The 22,458-nt window shown below is 37.0% G+C and overlaps 1 protein-coding gene across 1 annotated transcript in view; it reads left to right on the plus strand.

Annotated features, from left to right (window-relative positions):
- LOC130554339 (potassium/sodium hyperpolarization-activated cyclic nucleotide-gated channel 2-like) overlaps nucleotides 1-22,458 on the plus strand; it is a 73,488-nt gene that overhangs the window by 14,258 nt on the left and 36,772 nt on the right. Inside the window, exon 4 of the mRNA XM_057333905.1 lies at nucleotides 4,251-4,412. Within this exon, the coding sequence (XP_057189888.1) occupies nucleotides 4,251-4,412 (162 nt within the window). The remainder of the gene's footprint in view (nucleotides 1-4,250; nucleotides 4,413-22,458) is intronic.

The raw sequence follows: 22,458 nt of genomic DNA on the forward strand, positions 1-22,458 counted from the left end.
GATTTCCCGTTTCAAGATGAAATAAGAAGAAAAACATCGTTTTTTAATTTTTGTGCATACAGAAACACGGAAAAACGAAATATCGACTGTTTTTTTTTCCGTTTGTTATATTGAATGGAATAATCAAATGATACACGGACCATACACGGACCCAAAAGATACACGGACCTTTTTGGATATTCCTGTTTTTGAAATACCTGTTTTTGGATATTCCTGTTTTTGAAATACTTACCTGTTTTTGGATATTCCCGTTTTTGAAATACTTAATTGTTTTTGGATATTCCTGTTTTTGAAATAAACTCCTTTTTCTTATCTACCTCCGTGGTGTGCTCTCCGTCTACCAGAACCTTGACAAGTTTAGCCTGCTCGAATGAATGCATTTGAATTATTTTTCCTTACAGTAAAGTAAGGATGCAAACTGTAGACTAGAAGCATATTCTACACCGTGTTTTGCCCAGCAAGACTTATTTGTCTGGACAGGCATTAGTATGATTTTATTTTTAAACTTTGTTGCATTGTAATTTGCACATTTCAGTTGTTAAAAAGTCATATTATTAAGCTATTTCCTTATAGAGATCTCTGGTTATGAGAGTGTAACCAAAAATAAAAATTGAGTCATCATTTATTTACCTTCATGTCATGTCAAACCTGTATGTGACTCTTTCTTCAGTGAAACTGAAGTGAAGATATTTTGAGAAATGGTTTTGTGTTCACTCAGTGGATGTCAATGGGGGTCAGTGTTGTTTTGTTATGAACATTCTTTAAAATATCTTCTTCTGTGTTCAACAAAAGAGAGATACTCATCAGCAAAATCGCCATTGTTAAAAAATGTCTTATTAACACTCACAAAGTGTGGATTATACAGTACACTGTGAGAGTTAATTTGACCTTTTTAACACTGACGATTTTGCTGTGTTCCAATGACATGAGGATAGCAGAATTTTCCCTGTAAATGGTTCTTTGGAGAGGAATGATGTTCTTGATATTTCATTGCGGGTTCTTCAGTACTTGTTGTGTTCTGGTTTTGGTAAAGCACACAGTTATGCCTAAATGCATAGCTAACAAAATGTTCGTTGATGGTATCAGGTTGTGGAACCCCTGTAGGTTGTGTTTTTAGCGTTTATTTTTTAGCTCTTCTGAAGTTATGGTATAATATTGTGCTGTCTCAGACTCTTATTCTCTTGTGTAAATGTGATTTGGAGAGACTGTTTCCTGACGCTGTGGGGCTCCGCTGTAATTATTTGATCTTATAATTGTGTTTTGTAAACTAGTTTCCATTCTCCCAAAAGACCGAGTTATTAAATCATGATTGTTAATCAGAAAGGTAGTCTGTTATCAAAAGTAGGCTACTCATAAACCTGACTTGTTTAATATAACGATTTTATGATCTTCTTTCACCCTAGTGAAGGTTGTGTTTAGGTTTGGATCTTCATGCTTGTTTTTTAATATGAATGTTTATAAACACAATAATGTCCTGCATGTTGAAGTCATCTCAGGTCGTGTGTTGGTTTGGGTTCATGTGATTTATGAAGGTGTATGTTGCCGTGTAGTTTCACACTCACAGATTACCGTCACATTGGCCAGTAACAAATCTCCAGCATCTGATGGTCATTTAATACGGAAGATGTTTGATGCACTTCATTTATCAAGCTTAGTTTTCACGGCCTGAATCAATATTTATTCAATGAGGGAGTCAATAGAAAACCCTTGATCATTGAACTCATTCCAAGCACAGAGGGGTTGTAATCATGTTGTTTGGCCTTTGTGAACAAAAGTGTTGAAGATTGTTGCTTTTAAAGTTGACAAGTTAGGTTGTTATGTTACTCCTAATAACACTTGTGTAAAAGAAAAGCTGAATGTTAGTAACATTTGCGTTTCTTACCATCAGAAGACTGATGCTGCGCTTGGTGCTTCATTTTGTAGAGAGGGTTTGTTCAGTAAGGGATAATGTACAGGCAGCCGATTGTTATGGCAGAAATAAGACCCAACAGTGTGATCAGCAGTGTTGGGTGTAACTAGTTACTAAGTAATTAGTTACTGTAATTGAATTACTTTCCCCTTGAAAAAGTAAAGTAAGGGATTACTTTTATTTTTCTGTATTTTTTTCTTTATTTTTTCTGTGGAATTGACATCAAAATGCAAAGTCTAACTTTAAAATCTGTGCTTTAATGTATAATTCTCACATTTGTAATACTTTGGTCAGTTAATAAGAGTACTTTATGTAGTTTAATATTATTTATTTGAATGAATTAAAAGAGCCCTTTCATGTCTATCCTTGAATCACTTAACTAATCAAGGTTGATACAGGATATAGAAAGTAATTAGTAATAAGTAACTAAATACTTTTTGGAGAGAGTAATTTGTACAGTAATCTAATTACACTATTGAATATGTAATTAGTAACTAGTAATTAATTACTTTTTGAGAGTAACTTACCCAACACTGGTGATCTTGTATCACACTGAAGGGTCTTATTTTGCGATAACAGCCGGCTGCTTGTACATTATCCCGCTTATTACGCGACTACTTGCCACATGAGAAAAAAACTGGATATGAAATGTGAATTTGAAATATTTTATTAGCTCATTTTAACTGAATGCAGACCTTCCGCGAGGAAAAGCCGTTTACTTTCGATTTTAAGGTGAGAAACGACAATTTGGCAATTTGGTTTAATCATTTGCAAATATAATGTCATATATGTTATTGAAGGACATATTTATATTTAATTTGTCAAAAAAAACCCTGGTCCAAATGATTTGTTGCATCCGGGTTACTGTTTGTTATGAGTTTTGAGCGGTTGTTATCTGGGAATAACGAACCTGCAGATGTAGCGACAGGCCAATCAGAATCAAGCATTCAAACGAACCGCGTAATAATCTGAAATAGATGTATGCTTATCTTTACCCCTGTGTTGTAATACTCCGATATCAAGAAAACCCAGGCTCTCTTACTGCCAAAGATGATCCACATACATGATAAAATATTTATAATTTTCAAGTATTTTTGAAATACAGTCAAAAAAACGTCAAATGACAGAAAAAGACAACGTTTACAAGAAAAACAGCAAAACCATGTAATTTAATTTTTATTGTATATTTCTGGTGTCCCAGCTGCCATAAGTAAAGTTTTTTACAGGGATTTTTTTACAGTGTAGTTAATGCTACAGAACACTATAGTGTAATTACGATAATATACTACAGCTTACTACAATGTACTAGTAAATACAATACTTTACTTTACAACAGTATTTTTAGCACAGTAAATGATGGGGGTAGAATCCATCAGACAGTCAGCGTGTGGACTGTGGGTGAGCTGTCTGAAGCGGAGACTCGTGGCAATGAATTCTGTGATGTTTTGGAGTTTTACTGCTTTGAGACGTAGAAGAAAAAAACTGTCATGGAAAGCAAAGGAGGAGAGAGAAAGACCTCAAAGGCATGAGCGGTTTAAAGTGTTTTTTCTTTTCTAGTATGTCAACTCAGGAGAATGTATTCTTAGCTGCTGTTGGGCTTTAGAGGAATTTTCTAGACAAGCAGCCGGTCAGAAAAAGTCAGGAAGACACGCGGAAGATCTCAAGATGCTGAAATGTTAAAACAATACAGCTTTTTACATTCTTTACCTTACTGGAATATTTGCTTTACTTTTGGTCACTGAACATTGAGAAAACATAAAAATAATATATACTATGGTGCTTGTTCTCTTGCCATTTTTATTTAAATTTTACAAATTCAATTAAATTTGTATGTATTTCTAAAAAAATTTTGCAAAGCAGCCTTACAGAAAATATAATTCAGCAGTAGAGACATAAAAAAAATGCTTTTCTTATTAAAGCAAATTTAAACACGATACGTCTGAATAGTATTTATTATATTAACATCACAGTTTTGTTGTTGCTTTTTTGTCATCGTTTTGTTTTGTTTGATTTGTTTAATATTTTCAAATAATATTAATAAAAAATATAAAATATTTTCTTAATATACATTTTCTTCTGACCTGTGGAGCTTTGAATAATATTTTGTTGTATATAAATAATATAAGTTCCTGATCTACTCACATTAACTTCCAGTTAAAAGTCTCTATCCCAAACATTTTTTGTTTCTTACCTGACGAAAACGCACGAATAATGTCCTGACTAAACCTAACATTGTAATTCATTCAGTCCCATTTTTGTTGCTTATGAACATAATTTCTCCATTTAGTTGCTTTCACAAGTGTTTGCAAAGCGTTTAGTTGTGTTTTTCCTTCCCTCACAGATCTTCCATATGACCTATGACCTGGCGAGTGCAGTCATCCGGATTTTTAACCTGATAGCCATGATGTTGTTGCTGTGTCACTGGGACGGCTGTCTGCAGTTTCTCGTGCCCATGTTACAGGACTTTCCCTCCGACTGCTGGGTTTCCCTCAACAAGATGGTGGTACGTTTGCCATTTCTGTTATTTTCTTCTGTTTGAGACGGAAGCACTTTCTTTCTCACATTCACGATAACAAAAGACGTTTTGTCCTGGAGGTGTGAAATTAGACCATCTGCCGAGCTCAGCGTGTCACATCACAGAACAATACAGCAGCCCGCCAAGCTGATATTAAGAAATTTGTTTCACAAGTCACGAAGCGCATATCCAGGTGGAGTAACTGAATTGAATGAATGTGAATTTTGTCAACCAGTGTCTTGTTTCAGATATTACATGATTCTTATTGACCAGCCAAACAAACGTTCCCAATTGGAGATGGCTGGATTCATAAATTGTCTTTCACAACTATGCAGTACATTTTTCCACAACCAAGTTTACCAAAAAGGTGAAACTGTGAAAAAATATTATTGCTCACACTTTTCTCTTTCGTATCTCTGTAGGAGATTTAATAGAGTGTTTAATGTGATAACTGCATCAACTTATTCTCATTTTAGTTCATTGTTTTCTAAGTAATCTTAAGAGATACATCTAAGTCAAATAAAGATCTATAAAAATACATATGGATATCATTGCTCATATAACCATTCCGAAAAAATCTGGTGAGATGTTTATTGACTTTTGATTGCAGACTTTTGTATCTTGGCAAATGGAGAACAGCTTGTGACGAGGCCTTCTCTTAAACTCAAAACTTGAACATCTAAAAAAAGTCAATTTGCTCTTCATTTAATTTCTGTCTAAGAGAAACAATTTGTCATGTTTCTTTTTGGGAAATTTAAAATACCAAATAGTTGAAGATCTAAATACGATACATAATATTAAACATATCATTTTTTTCTTTGGGGAGACTTTCTGGGGTGATTTCCTCTGGATAAAGATTAGAAAAAAGTTAGACAGTGAGATCTGAAAGTTTGTCCTTTTCTCGTTGTTCATTTCCCGCACAACCTCTGACAGTACACTAGTGTGTGTGTGGTGGTGTGATTCTATTGAAGTGTGTGAAGAAACACTTCTAGTCGGAGTGCGTGTTGTGCTTTAGGATGTGTGGTGTGGGTGAGATGAGACAGAATGACGGCAGTGCAGATGAAAGTGTGCGTGTGTGTACAAACGTTCAGGTTTAGAGACGTGCCAAAGCAGCTGCTGCCTTTGTACATCCCACAAACACAGACATAAAAGAACCTGTTTAGAGGGCCAGACACCACACACACAGATACACACAGACACACACGTACACAAACACAACAACACAGATACAACCGTATGCAGAAACACACACACTCACACACACAAAGAGACACACGCACAACACACACATGACCACACACAGGCACATACACATACAAACAGACACACGCACAAACACACAAGAGGCATCCGTCAACAAACACAGAAACATGCACAGAGAACCACACACGCACGCACACACACACAACTTGCTCAGATTTTGCCCAGATTTTCAGTCTGGACTTGTTGTAGAAAGTCTGCGCTAGTCTGCAGATTTTATCGCGTAGTGTGTGATGCCCTGTTTTTCTCTGCAAACTTTCAAAAAGTCTGCAGTTGGATGATGTCTATAGTTTTCTTTACATCTGTTCTGATTTTAAGTGTCGTAGTGTATCTCAGCCTTTACTCTTTTGCAGTTTACATTAAAGGAGCAATGTGAAGATTTAAGCGGCATCTAGTGGTGAGGTTGCGAATTGCAACCAACGGCTCACTCCACCCATCCCTTCCGAAGCACTACGGCATCTGACACAGGACAAACATGTCATCGCGTTTTCGCTTCTTTGCTGAAAGAGATAATGTATTTACGAAACACGCTCCATGTAAGGGAACCTGCGGTGTATGTAGATAGACAACAGCTCATTCTAAGTTAATAAAAGTCTTTTTAGGGCCTACACCTCTGAACATATAGTTATGTATAGTATATTGCATTTCTGTCAATGGAAACTCCTAATTTTTACACACAGCAAACTCATTACAACTCATCAAAGTAAGTAGCAACACTTGAAGCCAGTTTAATTGTACTTAAAAATTTCAGGCAACAAAATACATTTTTGTAGTGTCAAGCCGCTTCTCTCTCCAAGCTCAGGCCTATAAAAACATGCAAATATGAATGTGTAGAATGATTGACAGGCGGAGAGTGTTTCTAAAGAGTTCAGTCTTCTGAGTGGATCACACTGAGTGCTTTTTGCACACTGAGTGTTTTTGCTGTCTACAGAGTGTTGTTCTGTCAGAGACAGGTGTGATTTCCCAGAATATCAGTGATATATGTTAAGTAGATGTAATCATCTGTAATTTAATGTGTAGTTCACGTCAACACGAGAATTCTGTCATTACTTACTCACCTTCATGTTGGTAAATCTGTATTTTAATAACGCTTTACATATAAATAAAGTAAATAAGGACAGCCAAATCTCTATCAGATATCGACTTGGAGTACAGTAAACAGCAGTTTTATGATCCTTTTATGGTAGTTCGTATCATTTTGGAGCTTGACAGCCGCAGCAACAGTTGCCAGGATGCTCTTCTATCAGTACATGATGGTAGGTATTGACTAACATTAAATATTAAGTTACATACTGATAAAACATACTGATGGCTCACTCCCTCTCCCTTTCGAAGCACTACAGTGGCTGACACAGGACAAAGATGTTGTCACGTTTTTGCTTCTTTGCCGAAATGCGCTCTGTAGAGCAGTTCGTTCTCATTGCTTAATCGTTCTCTTCCGTGCCGATCCGTGCCAGCCGGTACGTAAATGGTTTCATTTTCCACCGCAGGTCTGATAACGAAAATCTTGAGAATGTAAACACAAAGGCGTCACGCGCTGCGCGATGGTGGAATAGCGCTCAACATGGTGAATTTTATCTAAGGGGACCCACGGTGTAGATAGATAAAGCTCATTCTAAGATAATAAAAACATAACGTTTTATTATGTTAGGTCTTTATACACCTCTGAACACATAGTTATGTATATTATATTTCATTTCCGTCAATAGATCCTCTATGAAATTACACACTGGACCTTTAATGTATCGTGATGTTGAGCTTCTCTGATGTTTGAAACGCTATATTGCATTGGCTCAGTTTCTTTGGTTACAGTCGGTTTGGTGCCGATGTCACTCGTGACATCAAGCTCACAAACCCTTTAGAGATCAGAGAGAGAGAGAGAGCGAGAGAGAGATATTGTGGATATTGTAGACACTTACGTGTGTTGACCATATGTATTATAAACATTTTACCAAAATAAAATTTTGTAATGTTGGATATTTGTATTCAGTCCTCAATACAGGTTCGCATTGCATCCATGTAAGTGGGAGCTCAGGTTATTCCGTCAGTGGTCAAAATCTCATGAATACGCCTTAAATGTTCCTTGCAATCAGTGTTAATTTCGTTGACGAAAACTACGACGAAAAGTATTCGTTAGCGACATGTTTTCACTGACGAAAACGAGTCGATAACTAAATAAAAATTAATGCATGATAACGAAAACTGTAATAAAAATATACTGACATTTTCGTCAACTAATAAAAACGAGACGAAAATATTGTTGTCCCCACCTGGCGGACATCAGTTTGTGCGCATGTGCTGCTTATATCATATAAACGGCAGAGAGAAGTCTCTGGGAGAAGGGGAACTAAGCACAGACATATATTCACCAGCGCTGTCCTCTACTGATTATAGAAGTGATGAAGTGAGTCAAACTGTACATTCGAACCAAAATATGTAACATGTTTGCATGACTAGAGAAATGTAATACAATTTATATGAAAGCTATTCTCATTCATTGCTGTCTCAAGCAAACACAGTGCAGCTCTTTCTTCAAAGAGGCATGCCATGAGCCAATAGCCTTTGAGTGTGAGCCCTGTCAGAGCGTTTCATTGGTTGAATGAACTGAATGAACACGCCCTACTTAACGAGTCAATTGAGTCAAATGGGATCGAATGAACTGGAACATGTCGTTCATGGTCTAATATTCTGTGTTCCAACAATGCAAATCTAGTTACTGAACTTTTCTGAAAAATAAAGATATAATGACCTGGTTTAATTTCATTCTAAGGTGAAGTAAATTATGTCAAAACAGTTGAATCTTTGAATGGAACATTTAATTACACCAAGTAAATGATTTAAACCATTTAGATTTTAGTAGACTAAATATAATGTATATTTATTCGACTAAAATGTTTTTCATATTTTGTCAACTAAAACTAGACCAAACTAAAATGATGGGGTTGACTAAAATGTGACTAAAACTAAATTGCATTTTCGTCAAAAGACTATGACTAAAACTAAATCAAAATTTGCTGTCAAAATTAACACTGCTTGCAATAATCGAGTCATACTTTCAAAATCGTGACTGTGGCAGGAAAGCGAAGGGGGACGTTGAAATGACTGTAGGGTTGTGCCTCTAGAGATCTCTACATCGATTGCTTGACAGCTCGTATCATTAATGTGCGCATACGACAACAGGCCATCCATCTTCAGTACAGACAGCTGATCCTAAAGGACATCATCTGTTACCACACACACCCGAAACATCCCCGAGCATGAACGCTTAAAAGCATTCCCGGTCCGTGTATCATCTGATCATTTGATTATTCCATTCAATATAACAAACGGAAAAAGAAAAAAACAGTCGATATTTCGTTTTTCCGTATGCACAAAAATAAAAAACGATGTTTTTCTTATTTAATCTTGAAACGGGAAATCCATTAAATAAATAAACCAAAACGAAATAACGACCCTAATTACTGGTTTTCTCATTTTTGGGTGATGTTGCACGGATTTCTGCGAGCGCGGCAGCGCGCCTAGAGCTCTTCACCAATCTCGCGATCGATCAGTTATCATTTACAATGGCTTCACTCGAGCTGTACATGTTTCATATTCATCAAATGTTTTTAAATAATATGACATATCACGAGATATCGGAAAAGAGGCCGCATGCTCTCTGGGGAACACTGCAACATTATTATGGTCCCTCCGTGAGGTACAGGCTCTGGCATGTTACCTAAAAACAGTAGCCTAAACTGATGTAATGTAATAGTGCAAATGACTACATAAAAACCTCACAGTTTCAACACAAACTGAACATCTTTTATGAATTACGCTATAGCGACAGTAGTTTTAGCTGGGGGAACCTAATGAACTCGGTTGAGTGAGGTTACGGGGGGAGGGGCTGTTCGCATCACATAACTTATAAATTACAAAAGTAATTCATGGATTTACACCTTTGCTGCTACAAGCCAGCTGTGGCTACTTAATTGTTTACTTAAATGTCACATATTAAAAGCAATAATGCTAACCAACTTCGACTGTAAGCTCTGGAAAGTATTGTATGTGAACGGCATTGTTCAATATATATTTTTGAAATATTTTCCACAGTCATGTCCTCTCTCAGTGTGACTCTTTTAGTGGTAGTGAAAAGTACAAACAAAGCATATGCAAATGCATTCATTTCCATTTCATCCCGGTAAGCGGCTGTACATTGCGCATGCGCAAAGCGTGCGCGCGCAGAAGACCCTGGGAAATCACCCCAAAATGAAAAAACTATAATTAGGGTCGTTATTTCGTTTTGGTTTATTTATTTATTGGATTTCCCTTTTAAGGCTGAAATAAGAAGAAACACATCGTTTTTTTATTTTTGTGCATACAGAAAAACGGAAAAACGAAATATCGACTGTTTTTTTTCTTTTCCCGTTTGTTATATTGAATGGAATAATCAAATGATCAGATGATACACGGACCGACCATTCACTTATAGGAAGAGTTTGATCACAGATAGAAACGAACTGACTGAAACCAAACCAAAGGGTTTTGAGGTGAACTGGTTAAAGGCGGAAAACCAAAAATTCCTGGTTTGATATCCGCAGATATCCATAGACGTTTCATCTTAACGACATAAACAAACGTTACTGTGCATGCGCACTTTTGTAACCCCCCCAACTGAACTTCCGGTACACATCTACAAACAATAGAGTGCCTGTCATTATTTCTGATAACAACCAAAAGAAACCGATTAGAACTGTTACTTGGCTAAACTTGTCTTTCCAATTTTTTGAATTTAGACTGCGATACCAATCTCAACCGCTAGATGTCAATGTACCATACGATTTCTTTAAATGCGAGCAAACTACAGGACCCATTCAACAAATTGTTTATTTAATACAATTATTATACAATAAAATAATAATACAAATGAATATTAACATAAATTAAATAATATATGAATAGTTATATTATTAGACACTGGCCAAACACAAACCAGAAGTTAACTAGGGGTCAGGCGCGTGCGCGTCTGATGAAACTGTCTATAGATCATGACCGTTGTGTCATTTAGCATTTAACCCCACATTGGGGTGTCATTTATTTAATGGCTTTGTTGGATTTTAACATTTCTTACAGATCTAGTTGAAAAATCCCTCAATGAATGTTTTGCAATGTGCATTTAATTTTAATTTTAAAATAAAATAAGATGCAGACTTTTTCAGGCACAAATTGCACTTCATCCTCAGAGATTGAAAGCTATGTCTGGTGTGTGATGTCATGAAGAAACGTGTGCACAAAGAAAATTGCTCTTTGTGAACGTTGACAGTTTAACATTGTAACATTTCCCAAAACTTTACATAAGTTTAATTAAAGTGAGTTTGCGCGTTTGTTGTCCTGTAGATGTTTGAATACTGCATGAAACACAGATGATTTATTATTTTTATCATTCGTGCATCTGCTTTCTTCACGGCGAGGTTTATAGTGGTGATAAATCACAGCATATCAAGACAACAGAGATGCACGCTCTGTGAATCATCAGAACACAAACACTAACACGTCACACTTTGTGTGTGTTCCTCAGTGCTAACATAAATCCATGAGGACAGCAGGAGGTTGTGTGCAAGCTAACTTCAGCAGACGCACGCACACACAGCTGCAGTGTTTACACTACAGTACTAACACAAAGCATTCTGGGATACATGTATCCAAATCACCACTGTCTGTCCATCTGTCTGTCTGTCCATCCATCCATCCATCCATCCATCCATCCATCTCTCACTCTCTTTCTCCATACAGCCACAGAAAAAATAAAGAGACCATTCCAAATTTTAATTTCAGATCGGCATCATTGTTTGTTGAATTTCAACAAAATCAAACCTTAGGAGTGACAGAAAGTCATCCAACAGCAATGTGAAAGACACATGATAACTGAGAAAAATCCAGGTTATCACATACAAAATACTGTTTGAACTTTTCCTAAATACATGTAGAAATACTGTTGTAATGCTTAAAAGTGAATCTGAACTTGTTTTCTTTGCAGTATTTGAGGTCTGAAAAAATTAGGAAAAGTTCACAAATTATGTGATAACCTGGACAGTTTTCATGTGTCTTGTCATGCTGTCAGTCTTTCTCTCACATTGCTGTTGGATGACTTTATGTCACTCGTGAGGTTTGATTTTGTTGAAATTCAACAGACACTGGACTGAAATCACCACAATACATACAGAAATGATGATTTGAAATGAAAATTTGGAATGGTCTCTTAATTTTTTCCACGGCTGTATATATACTGTATATATAAATATATATACTAACTAAGTATGCTGTTTTTTAACAAATTATTTTCAGTTTTTGATGCACTTGTACATTTTGTCTTTTTGCTGTCGTGATTGCTTCCATTGTTCCTCATTTTGTTAGTCGCTTTGGATAAAAGCGTCTGCTAAATGACTTAAATGTAAGCTTTATACGAAAATGTACAATGTAATATAAATAAAACAAACCAGTAATACAGGGAGTGTAACACAGAGTTCCTGTGTGAATGGGTTAAAGCGAGTTTTACGAGCTAGACTGCGACCGCTCAGAAACACTGAAGTCCTGCAGGTCCATTTTAATATCAGCGTTTCCCAGGAGAGCTGAACGCATGTACGAGAGAAGTGAGAAGATCCAAGCGTCTCCGGAGAGTTTTTTCTCAGGAGTGAGAAATAACACCCAGCGTTTAATCCATTTACTCGTGTGCGTCTACACAGAGTGTCTAATCCCCAGCATCAATGAGCTCATTCTCTCACAGCTGACTGACCGAACATCTGTATACTGTTAGAGAGAGAGAGAGAGAGAGAGAGAGAGAGAGAGAGAGAGAGAGAGAGATGGATAGGGAGATGGATAGGGAGATGGACAGAGTGAGATATGGACAGCCACAGGAATGAGATAACTAATAATTTTTCAAAAATCATGTTTTTCATTATGTTATCATGTTTTTATTGTGTTTTATTGTGTTAGTTAGCTGTATTTGACAAACCAAACAAACCAACTGCAGTTTGATTGATATTGATTGGAATGCACATAAAAAATATGATTTTTGAAAAATTTTAATCTCATTTTGGAACCAAACTCTTCATTTCAAAATGATGTATTAAAATTATCATTAAAATCAGTTTTTCTGAATTTATTATGTATAGTTGTGTGTTTAGGTAAAATGGTTATTTTTGTTTCATTCTGTAAACTACTTACAATATTTCTTCCAAATGTCAAATAAAAATATTGTTTCTATTTGCATTTATTGCAGAAAATGAAAACTGGAGAAACAGGTGAAAATAACAGAAAATATGCTCTGTATACATGTAGAAATATGACTGTAGTATTGCTTGAAAGTGAATCTGAACTTGTTTTCTTTGCAGTATTTGAGGTCTGAAAAAATACAAAGCATCTGTATGTAATTTTCACCTGTTTCTCCAGTTTTCATTTTCTGCAAATAAATGCAAATAGAAACAACATTTTTATTTGAAATTTGGTAACAAATATTGTTAGTAGTTCACAGAATGCACCAAAAAGGATCATTGTGTCATGGTTCTGCCACCAGACCAAGAAAGACATGACATGAGGCAGAATCGTGACAGAACCTCATGTTTAATGTGGAGAGAGGCATTTTTGGCCCTTATGGCTTGCCATACACTCTCTCAGGTCTTGTCTTTATCCCCGCCCCCTCATTCATCGTTAATTAGTTCATGCCCTGCACCTGTTCCCCTCTTGATTTATCCCCTTTATAATGCCCTTGTGTTTTCTGTCTTGTGCTGGTTCATTTCGATTCACGTGGGTGAGTTCCTGGCTTGTCAGTGTAGTTACTGTAACTATAGTTAGTTAGTTATTTGTAACTATGGTAAATGTTATCTTTAGTCCTGTCTAGTTTAGTTAGTCCTGTTCCTGTTTATCTGTCATGTTTATATCTTTGTTATTTTACCCCCTCGTGGGTTTTTGTTATTATTATTATTAAAGTCTCTTGTTAACCCCTTACCCGTTGTCCGCGCCTGGGTCCTCTGTCCTTGCTCACCCCGTTCGTGAGACACTGTACCTAAACACACACCTATTAATAATACATTTTAAAATTAGAAAAACGGTCTCTGAGATGGTCTATTTTTCCCCGCTGCTTAATAGAATGGATTGAATGAAACAGAAAGTTTAAGTTATTTCATATTAATATATTATTTATAGATTTATTTAACAAAATATGACCTTTCAAATAGCTTGTTGAAATAAAATGTGACAAATAAGATCTCTTTCATATCTCTAATGAGATTAAATGCAGGTGAAATTGAAAATCTCTGAAAAACAATGCAAGTAATGTCATAATTGTTTCTTTCTAAATAAAATCTCTTGATCTGTGCTCATATTTGCAAACATACTGTCCAACCTGCAAGCAAAAGTCAGTGATCTCAATTTGAACTCACACATTTCTCATCGAGGGGTCAGGGAGGTTTATTTCTGCCAAATATAAAGTGTGTGATCTCTGATGTGGCTGTATCTCATCAAGTCAAAGGTCAAGAGGGGCAATACTGACTCATATCTGAAATGTAACCCCGATGAATTCTGCTTTCCTATGTAATTTGCTCCCCGTCTAAATATATTCCCTCTGAAGAGTCCTACAGTATCACAATTCCAGGAAGCTTTTCTGGCCGACTGCATTCGTATTAGATGAATAAACCCAACGTGTCCCCTTTCGGTCAAAAATGGAGATGAATGGATCGGTGAAAAGATGTTCGATTGTCTTGGCTGAGATTAAAAAAGTACTTTAGAGGCCATCTGTTGGCTTGGGGTGGGGAGAAGTATGTGCAGTCACGTTATAGATGACACGAGAAGTGCTGTCCGTTTAGATAAGATTTTGTGAACAAAGTTGGAATAGGCGAGAGCTCTCATCTGTACTGAATTTGAAAAGTGTGAAATTCACACGCCTATCAGCTGCTGGGCACAGAATTCTGGACGGTAAATGAATGTCTTACCATACTGTCTCCTGCCCTATCACAGCACACCAGAGCACAAATGAGAGAGAGAGAGAGAGAGAGAGAGAGAGAGAGAGAGACTAACAGTGAGCACATTATTCATTCACTTTCTCACTCACTCTCGATTTCTTTTTTACTCTCTTTAATATCTCAATCATTTCTCCTAGACCCAGGCCCGGATTAAGAACTCAGAGGCCCCTGGGCACAAGTGTCTTAATGATTATACTACAAGAGTAATTTGTCCATTTGTTAAACTTTATTTCCAAATTTACCATGGTTTTACTACAGTTAAAATTGAAAAACCATGGTTTTACTAAAGTTAAAACCAAAAAAACATGGTTACTGTAGTAAAACCATGGTTTTGCCCTGAGTAATCAATGCACCAAAAAACCATGGTTACTTGTACCACCAAAAAACCATGGTTACTACACTTGTACCACCAAAAAACCATGGTTACTACACTTGTACCACCAAAAAACCATGGCTAATTTTCGTAAGGGTTGTGTAACAAGCACCTCGGGACTCACGTTATTATGTAAGCCTGTAATGTGTTACAGTAAACGACATTAATGAGTATTATAAGTATACTTCTTTTATACTGTATATAATGACATCATCATATTTGTGTGTATGTAAACATTTTGCAATGTATGTAAAAGCACTGTGGATTATCTAATAATGATGGCTAAATATTGGTAAAGTAAGGCAGTTACTGATCAACATTATATCAATATAAAATAATTCACAATTGGCAAGGAAACACCACCAAATAAATGTAAAAAAAACCTCTAACCTTTTAAGATTTAAGACAGCCGCGAGGGTATATCAATTAATTATATTTACAACAATAAAACCGTTCTCATTGACATATTTTCTGTTGTCAGTTCATGACGCGACATCATCTAACAACTCACAATAAAAAGCGGTGATTTCGACTATATGTTCTTTCACACAGCCTCATGGTAAGCATGTGCATATTGACCGACGAACTTTGTTCATATTTATATATACAAACAGTCGATAACAGTGACAGGTTGTTGGAAACGCTGTTTTGTACTCATTTTATTCACGAGTTACCTGTCGTACGGTGCTGCTTCTTCTGCCGGGAAAGAGAGACCTCGCGCTCGCGGGACAGCACTGGCGACATCTTCCCATTTTTTCCCTTGCCTGGGCCCCAAGCGTGCATGGGCCCCTGGGCCTGTGCCCATAATGCCCATTGGATAATCCGGCCCTGCCTAGACCTCAATGAAATTAAAAAGAGAGCAATTTTTTTGCTCTAGTCTCGTCTGTGTCTCAGATATTTCTCATGAGAAAAAGAGTCAGAAATCTGATGTCTCTGTCATTAGAGTTTCAGAAGAGATGTCAAAATTTGTCAAACCATTGCTCAGATTTGTCAAGTGTGCCATCAAAATCAATAACTCAAACATTTCTCATCAAATGTACTCAAATCCAGATTTTTTTCACCTCTTCAATCTACATTAATTTTACACCTCCATACGCTTCATGGTTTCAATTTGTTTCTACTTTTATGTTTCCTATGCAGTTTTAGGAAAAACATCTGAGACTGTATGTTAATACCAAAATGAGAACTCCATCAAATCTCCTGAGCTTTATGAAAGAGCAACATCTGGGCCATAAAGTTTTCACCTTTCTCTTTTTTTCTTCTTCTTTCCTTTAAGTCAGTGGTTCTCAAACTTTTTCATAGTAAGGCCCCCTTTGTTTCGAGTGCATCGCTTTGTGGCCCCCCCAAATAAAGACTTAATGATCTTAGAATTTTAATTAAACCAAAAACACATCCAGCTATGCAATGCTGGAACATCAATTCTTTTGGTTGGTGGTCTTATTTTTCTGATGTTTGATTGCATGAAATCTATGATGAATTTCGATATTTCATATAATGCCACAAAATCTGCGGCCCCCCTGGATCCATCTTGGGCCCCCCCGTTTGAGAACCACTGCTTTAAGTATTTCTTTTCCCCTCTTTTCAGACTGATAAAAATTAAAACAAAAAAAGTTGTAGAACAATGCACAGTCATGCACATCACCCACTGAATTAAACATGGATTGTAGTGAAAGTCATTGATGTTCTGGGCTGCTATAGAATGTGTGTGCGCGTGTCTGTGTGAGCTCCAGTACGGTCACTCTACTTCTGTTTTCAAGACGAAGTGCTTTCGACTCATCTATAATTCATATCTGTTCACTCCAATGTTTTAACAGCGGCCTGCTCTCTGACATCACTCGCTCTTTTCATCCTTTCTTCCTCGTTAATATTCAGTTTTTTTATTTTTCAACCCAAAGTCATTCAGGTTTTGCAATGTGAGACCAGCAATGCCGAATGCATGCTGTTCAGTATATATGAAGAGTTTATTTGGAAAAACAGATGTTCAAAAATCATGTTTTTGGATTCTTATCGAGTTTTTATGAAACCGCAGAGAAACAAGGTGAATGAGATCTGGAGCGACATGAGGAAGATTACTGGCCTAAATCAACCATCAGGAGTTATAGACAGCGAACCAGAAATGGCTGACAGGTTAAACCCGTTTTTAATAGGTTTGACTTAGACTCTGATTAGGGATGCTCATTTCGGTTAATTTCCCTAACCGAGAACCGACACTCGTTATCCGAACATTAATCGATAAGATTCTAATAATAAATTGGAATTTAAAAAAATACATGCTGCGTCTCATTTCGAAGGCTGTGTCCTCCGGAGGTCGCGTTTGTCCGCCGCATACGCCTTCGCATGCGACATCCGGAGGACGCAGACTTCGAAATGAGAACACAGCTACAGTTGACGAGGATCTGTGACACGTTAAATATACAAACATTTTTTTTCAGATTTATTTTAACATGCAAACAGCAGCATAACGAATACATCAACAACAACACCTGCATTCACATATTATCACATTTTCACGAACCTGCGGCGTTTTGGACAATGGAGAAAAACTCAAATAATATAAATCCAAAGCATAAAATAAACAGGCAAGAAAAAAACTGAATTAATTAACAAATGATGACAAAACGAAAACACAGAAGAACCGGCAAAGTTTATATCCGTCAGAAAGTTTTCATCAAATAAAAATAGCAGGCCTACCTCAATCCAAAGCTTGGAGTTTTTATTTAATAAAGTAACATGTTTACGTGTTGTGGTGACAGTCTGGAGCTTGTTGACAATTAGACTCGTGGCAGAAAACACCCTTTCAGATGGCACGGATGTCCCGGGAATGTAGAGATAACGCCTCGGGAAGCGCGTCACATTTGCTTTCCACCAGCCAGTCTTCGCTAAACATATATAAATCCTCTGGATCTGCTATATCATCCAAAATACAAACATTATTTTTTACTTATTCATATTTCACATTCGTATTTTTACGTCATGTCTAAAAGAAGGCAGGGAAACCACCGGTCACGCCGTTTTCTTCTCCAAAGCGTACGGGCAGCCGATGCTAAGCAACCATGAGATAAGTTTATGAAAAGGATAAATTGATGGCTAGCACCGAAATTCCCTTGCAGTAGCTCCGCTATTAGCTTTGCTGAGCCGTAGACACGCCGGGAAGACAGAGAATGTCACAGCGCATTGTTGTTACAATAATAATCCAGGCAAGAAGCGGATCCACGTGCAACATTTAATTAAATAATAAATGACAAAGATAAACCAAGGTAATCCACAGACTGAACGAAGCATAAAACAAAGCATGAAACACAGACTGGATAAAGCACCAACAACCAAACAAAGGAAACACTTGGGTTTAAATACACTGGGGTAACAAAGGAAACAAGAAACACCTGGGGAAACTAATTAACAAGAAAAACTACAAAGGACTACAAACATGGCACACAACAGGAAATAACATAAGAGTCCAAAATAACTGGGAAACAGAACAGATTCGTGACAATTGTGAGCGCGGCTGTCCCGTGTCTACATTTAACACAAAGAACTTGAGCTTGAGCAAGGCTGCCAGTGGCACTCCGTTTGGAGGAGTAAAGCCCTGACAAATGTGGCCTCAACAATCAGATGAATTACATGTGTCCAGTTTCATCAAGTGACTTGCTTGATCGGATTTTAATCTGTCTCGAAAATATTTCGGAGGGCATTTACACCTAGTCGCACACGTCTGCATGCTCCGTGAGTTAGTGCTTAGCATGTTTTTCTTTCACCATACAGAAAACTAAAAACATGTACGATTTAATAGTCAATTAAAAACGTATTATTAAATTGTTTTTATTTTATAAAAAAATATTAATATTATTAAACTTAAAATTAGGGCTGTCAAACGATTATTATCGCATCAGCGTTAGCATCCAGAATAAAAGTTTGTGTTTACATAATATATGTCTATGTACTGTGCATATTCATTTTGTATTTATAAATACAAACACATACACATGAATACATATTTAGGAAATATTTACATGTATTTATTTATATTTACTAATAATTGAAATTATATGTAAATGTTTATTAATTTTTAGATTTTCATTAAATATATGCATGTATGTGTATGTGTTAATAACTACAAAATTATTATGCACAGTACACAGATATATATTATGTAAACACAAACTTTTATTCTGGATGCGATTAATCGCGATTAATCGTTTGACAGCCCTACTTAAAATAAACATACCTTTTAAATCGTTTAACTGATATTTTAACGATCGGTTAACGGTTAAACGGTCAATATGAGCACCCCTAACTCTGATACAACACTCCATCTACCATCCTCCCATAGTAATCTTCCGACGTCCGCAAAAACCTCCACAAATCCCAAAATTCCCTGTATTGGACTGACTATCACGGAGGAACAAGTTAAGAGTGAGCTGAGGAGGCTCCACCAGAACAAGGCTGCAGGCTGTATTTCAGCGTCTTTTTAACTTGAGCCATCGGCTAGAGAAAGTACCACTGCTCTGGAAAACATCTTGTCTGGTTCCAGTACCAAAGAAGGGGTGTCCTAAGGAACTTAATGATTATAGACCGGTTGCACAGACATCACACATAATGAAGAAGACTATGGAAAGGATAGTCTTGGCACACCTGAGACCACTGGTCAGCTCATCACTGGACCCTCTACAGTTTGCTTACTGCCCCCAGGTCATATACATGCTGCAGAGAATGTACCCACATCTTGACAGGACTGGCGGTACTGTGAGAGTCATTTTCTTTGACTGCTCCAGTGCTTTTAACACCATACAACCAACAATACTGGGAAGGAAACTAGATGTAATGCAGGTTGATGCCTCAATGATCTCATGGGTCACTGATTACCTTACAGGTAGACCTCAGTTTCTGAGACTGCGAAACTTTGTGTCCCGACAGGTGATTAGCAGGTGCTCCCTCACTGCTTATCGTGGTGATGAGATTTATAGCAGATTATCATCACTAAATGGCTGGTTGTCTGAGTGGTGCCTGCAGAATGATATAGTTTTTATAAATAACTGGAAGAGTTTTGAGGGCAGACCTGACCTGTTGAAACGAGATGGTCTCCATCCCTCCTGGGCTGGGACTTCCATCCTGTCTAGAAATATGGCAAAAAGTCTTAATGCTAATGCTAAAACTTGACTCGCTGGGGCCCAGGTCAGGGAGCAGACAGTATGGCTTAACCAACTGTCTGCTTGCCGTCTCACGTCGCAGAATACACAAAATGTACAACATGTAGTAATCCGTTCTCCCAAACATCACAAAATAGAGACTGTGTCTGTCCCCCGGATTAGCAAACATAAAATAATGCGTAAACCTCTTGAAAGTAATTTAATAAACGTTAAACAAACTAAACATGAACAAAATACAGATAATCAACTGTTACGACTCGGATTGCTAAATATTAGATCTCTCTCTAATAAAGCACTTTTTGTTAACGATATGATAACAGATCATAAAATAGACATGCTCTGTTTGACAGAAACATGGCTAAAACCAGATGATTATATTGCTTTAAATGAATCTGTCCCCCAAGATTATTATTATAAACACGAGCCTCGTCTAAAAGGCAGAGGGGGAGGTGTCGCAGCACTTTACAATAACTCTCTTAGCATTTCCCAGAAGTCGAACTCTAAATATAATTCTTTTGAAGTCATGGTTCTTCATGTTTCAACACCTAATACTAAAGATAAAACACTTTTTAAATTGATTCTAGCTATTGTATATAGGCCTCCAGGGCACCACACAGATTTTATTAAAGAATTTGGTGGGTTCTTATCAGAACTAGTACTGGCCGCAGATAGACTCCTTGTCGTTGGTGACTTTAACATCCACGTAGATAACGTTACAGATGCCTTAGGAATGGCTTTCAAAGACACTCTTAACTCCATGGGCATTAGTCAACATGTGTCAGGACCCACTCACCTTCGTAATCATACTTTAGATTTAATACTGTCTTACGGTATAAATGTGGACGACGTTAAAATCCTTCAGCAGAGTGAAGACATTTCGGATCATTACTCTGGTATTATGTTTGCTTCACTGGCCTACGGCTCAAATAAAACTCATTGTTACAAATATGGTAGAACAATAACTTCAACTACCAAAGATGCGTTTCTCGATAATCTGCCCGAATTGTCTCAAATCATGAGAAATAACGTTGAAGATCTTGACATTACCACTGAAAATTTTAATTCCACCTTCTCGGTAACGCTAGACAAAGTTGCTCCACTACGTTTAAAGAAGATTAAAAATGGCAGCCCCACACCGTGGTATAATGAACACACTCAGGCTCTAAAGAAAGCGGCCCGAAAAATGGAGCGCAACTTTAAGAAAACTAAATTAGAGGTATTTCGTACAGCATGGAAGGATAGTATTCGAAAATACAGGAAAGCCCTAATAACTTCTAGATCCGCCTACTTTTCATCACTAATAGAAGAAAACCAGCACAACCTAGGTTTTTATTTAACACGGTGGCTAAATTAACAAAAAATAAATCGTCAGTGACTTCTGATCCTGTATATCAGCATAGCAGTGATGAATTTATGAACTACTTCACATATAAAATCCAAGATATTAGAGAAAAAATTATAACAATGCAATCAGAAGTGAAACCCGCTGAACAAACTAACTACAGCGCCCTTAAGGAGAAAATGCAATTATTTTATACCGTAGATCAAGATGAGCTGTCTAAAATTATTAGATCATCTAAATCAACAACATGCATACTAGACCCTATACCTACAAATCTACTGAAAGAGATGCTCCCAGAAATTATAGATCCTCTTCTTGGTATTATTAACTCATCTCTGACATTAGGACATGTGCCTAAAGCATATAAGGTGGCTGTTATAAGGCCCCTTGTCAAAAAACCCCAACTCGACCCTAGAGAACTAAGGAACTACAGGCCTATATCGAATCTACCTTTCATATCTAAAGTTCTGGAAAAAGTAGTTTCAACTCAATTATGCTCCTTCCTCCAAAGGAATGACATCAATGAAGAATTCCAGTCTGGATTTAGAGCATGTCACAGTACAGAGACTGCTTTGATCAGAGTTACAAATGATCTGCTATTGGCGTCTGACCGAGGTTGTATCTCGTTATTGGTGCTGCTAGACCTTAGTGCTGCATTCGATACCATTGACCACAGCACACTCCTACATAGACTCGAAAATTATGTCGGCATTAAGGGAATAGCTTTGAAATGGTTTAAATCTTATTTATCCGACCGTTTTCAATTTGTAGCAATAAACAATGAGGTGTCACGCAAATCGCAAGTCCAGTACGGTGTACCACAGGGCTCAGTCTTAGGGCCTCTGCTCTTCGCATTATACATGCTACCTCTAGGAGATATAATAAAGCGACACGGAGTTAGCTTTCACTGTTATGC

The sequence above is a fragment of the Triplophysa rosa genome, linkage group LG5 (genome assembly GCF_024868665.1).
Source record: "Triplophysa rosa linkage group LG5, Trosa_1v2, whole genome shotgun sequence".
In the NCBI taxonomy this organism is placed as follows: domain Eukaryota; kingdom Metazoa; phylum Chordata; class Actinopteri; order Cypriniformes; family Nemacheilidae; genus Triplophysa; species Triplophysa rosa.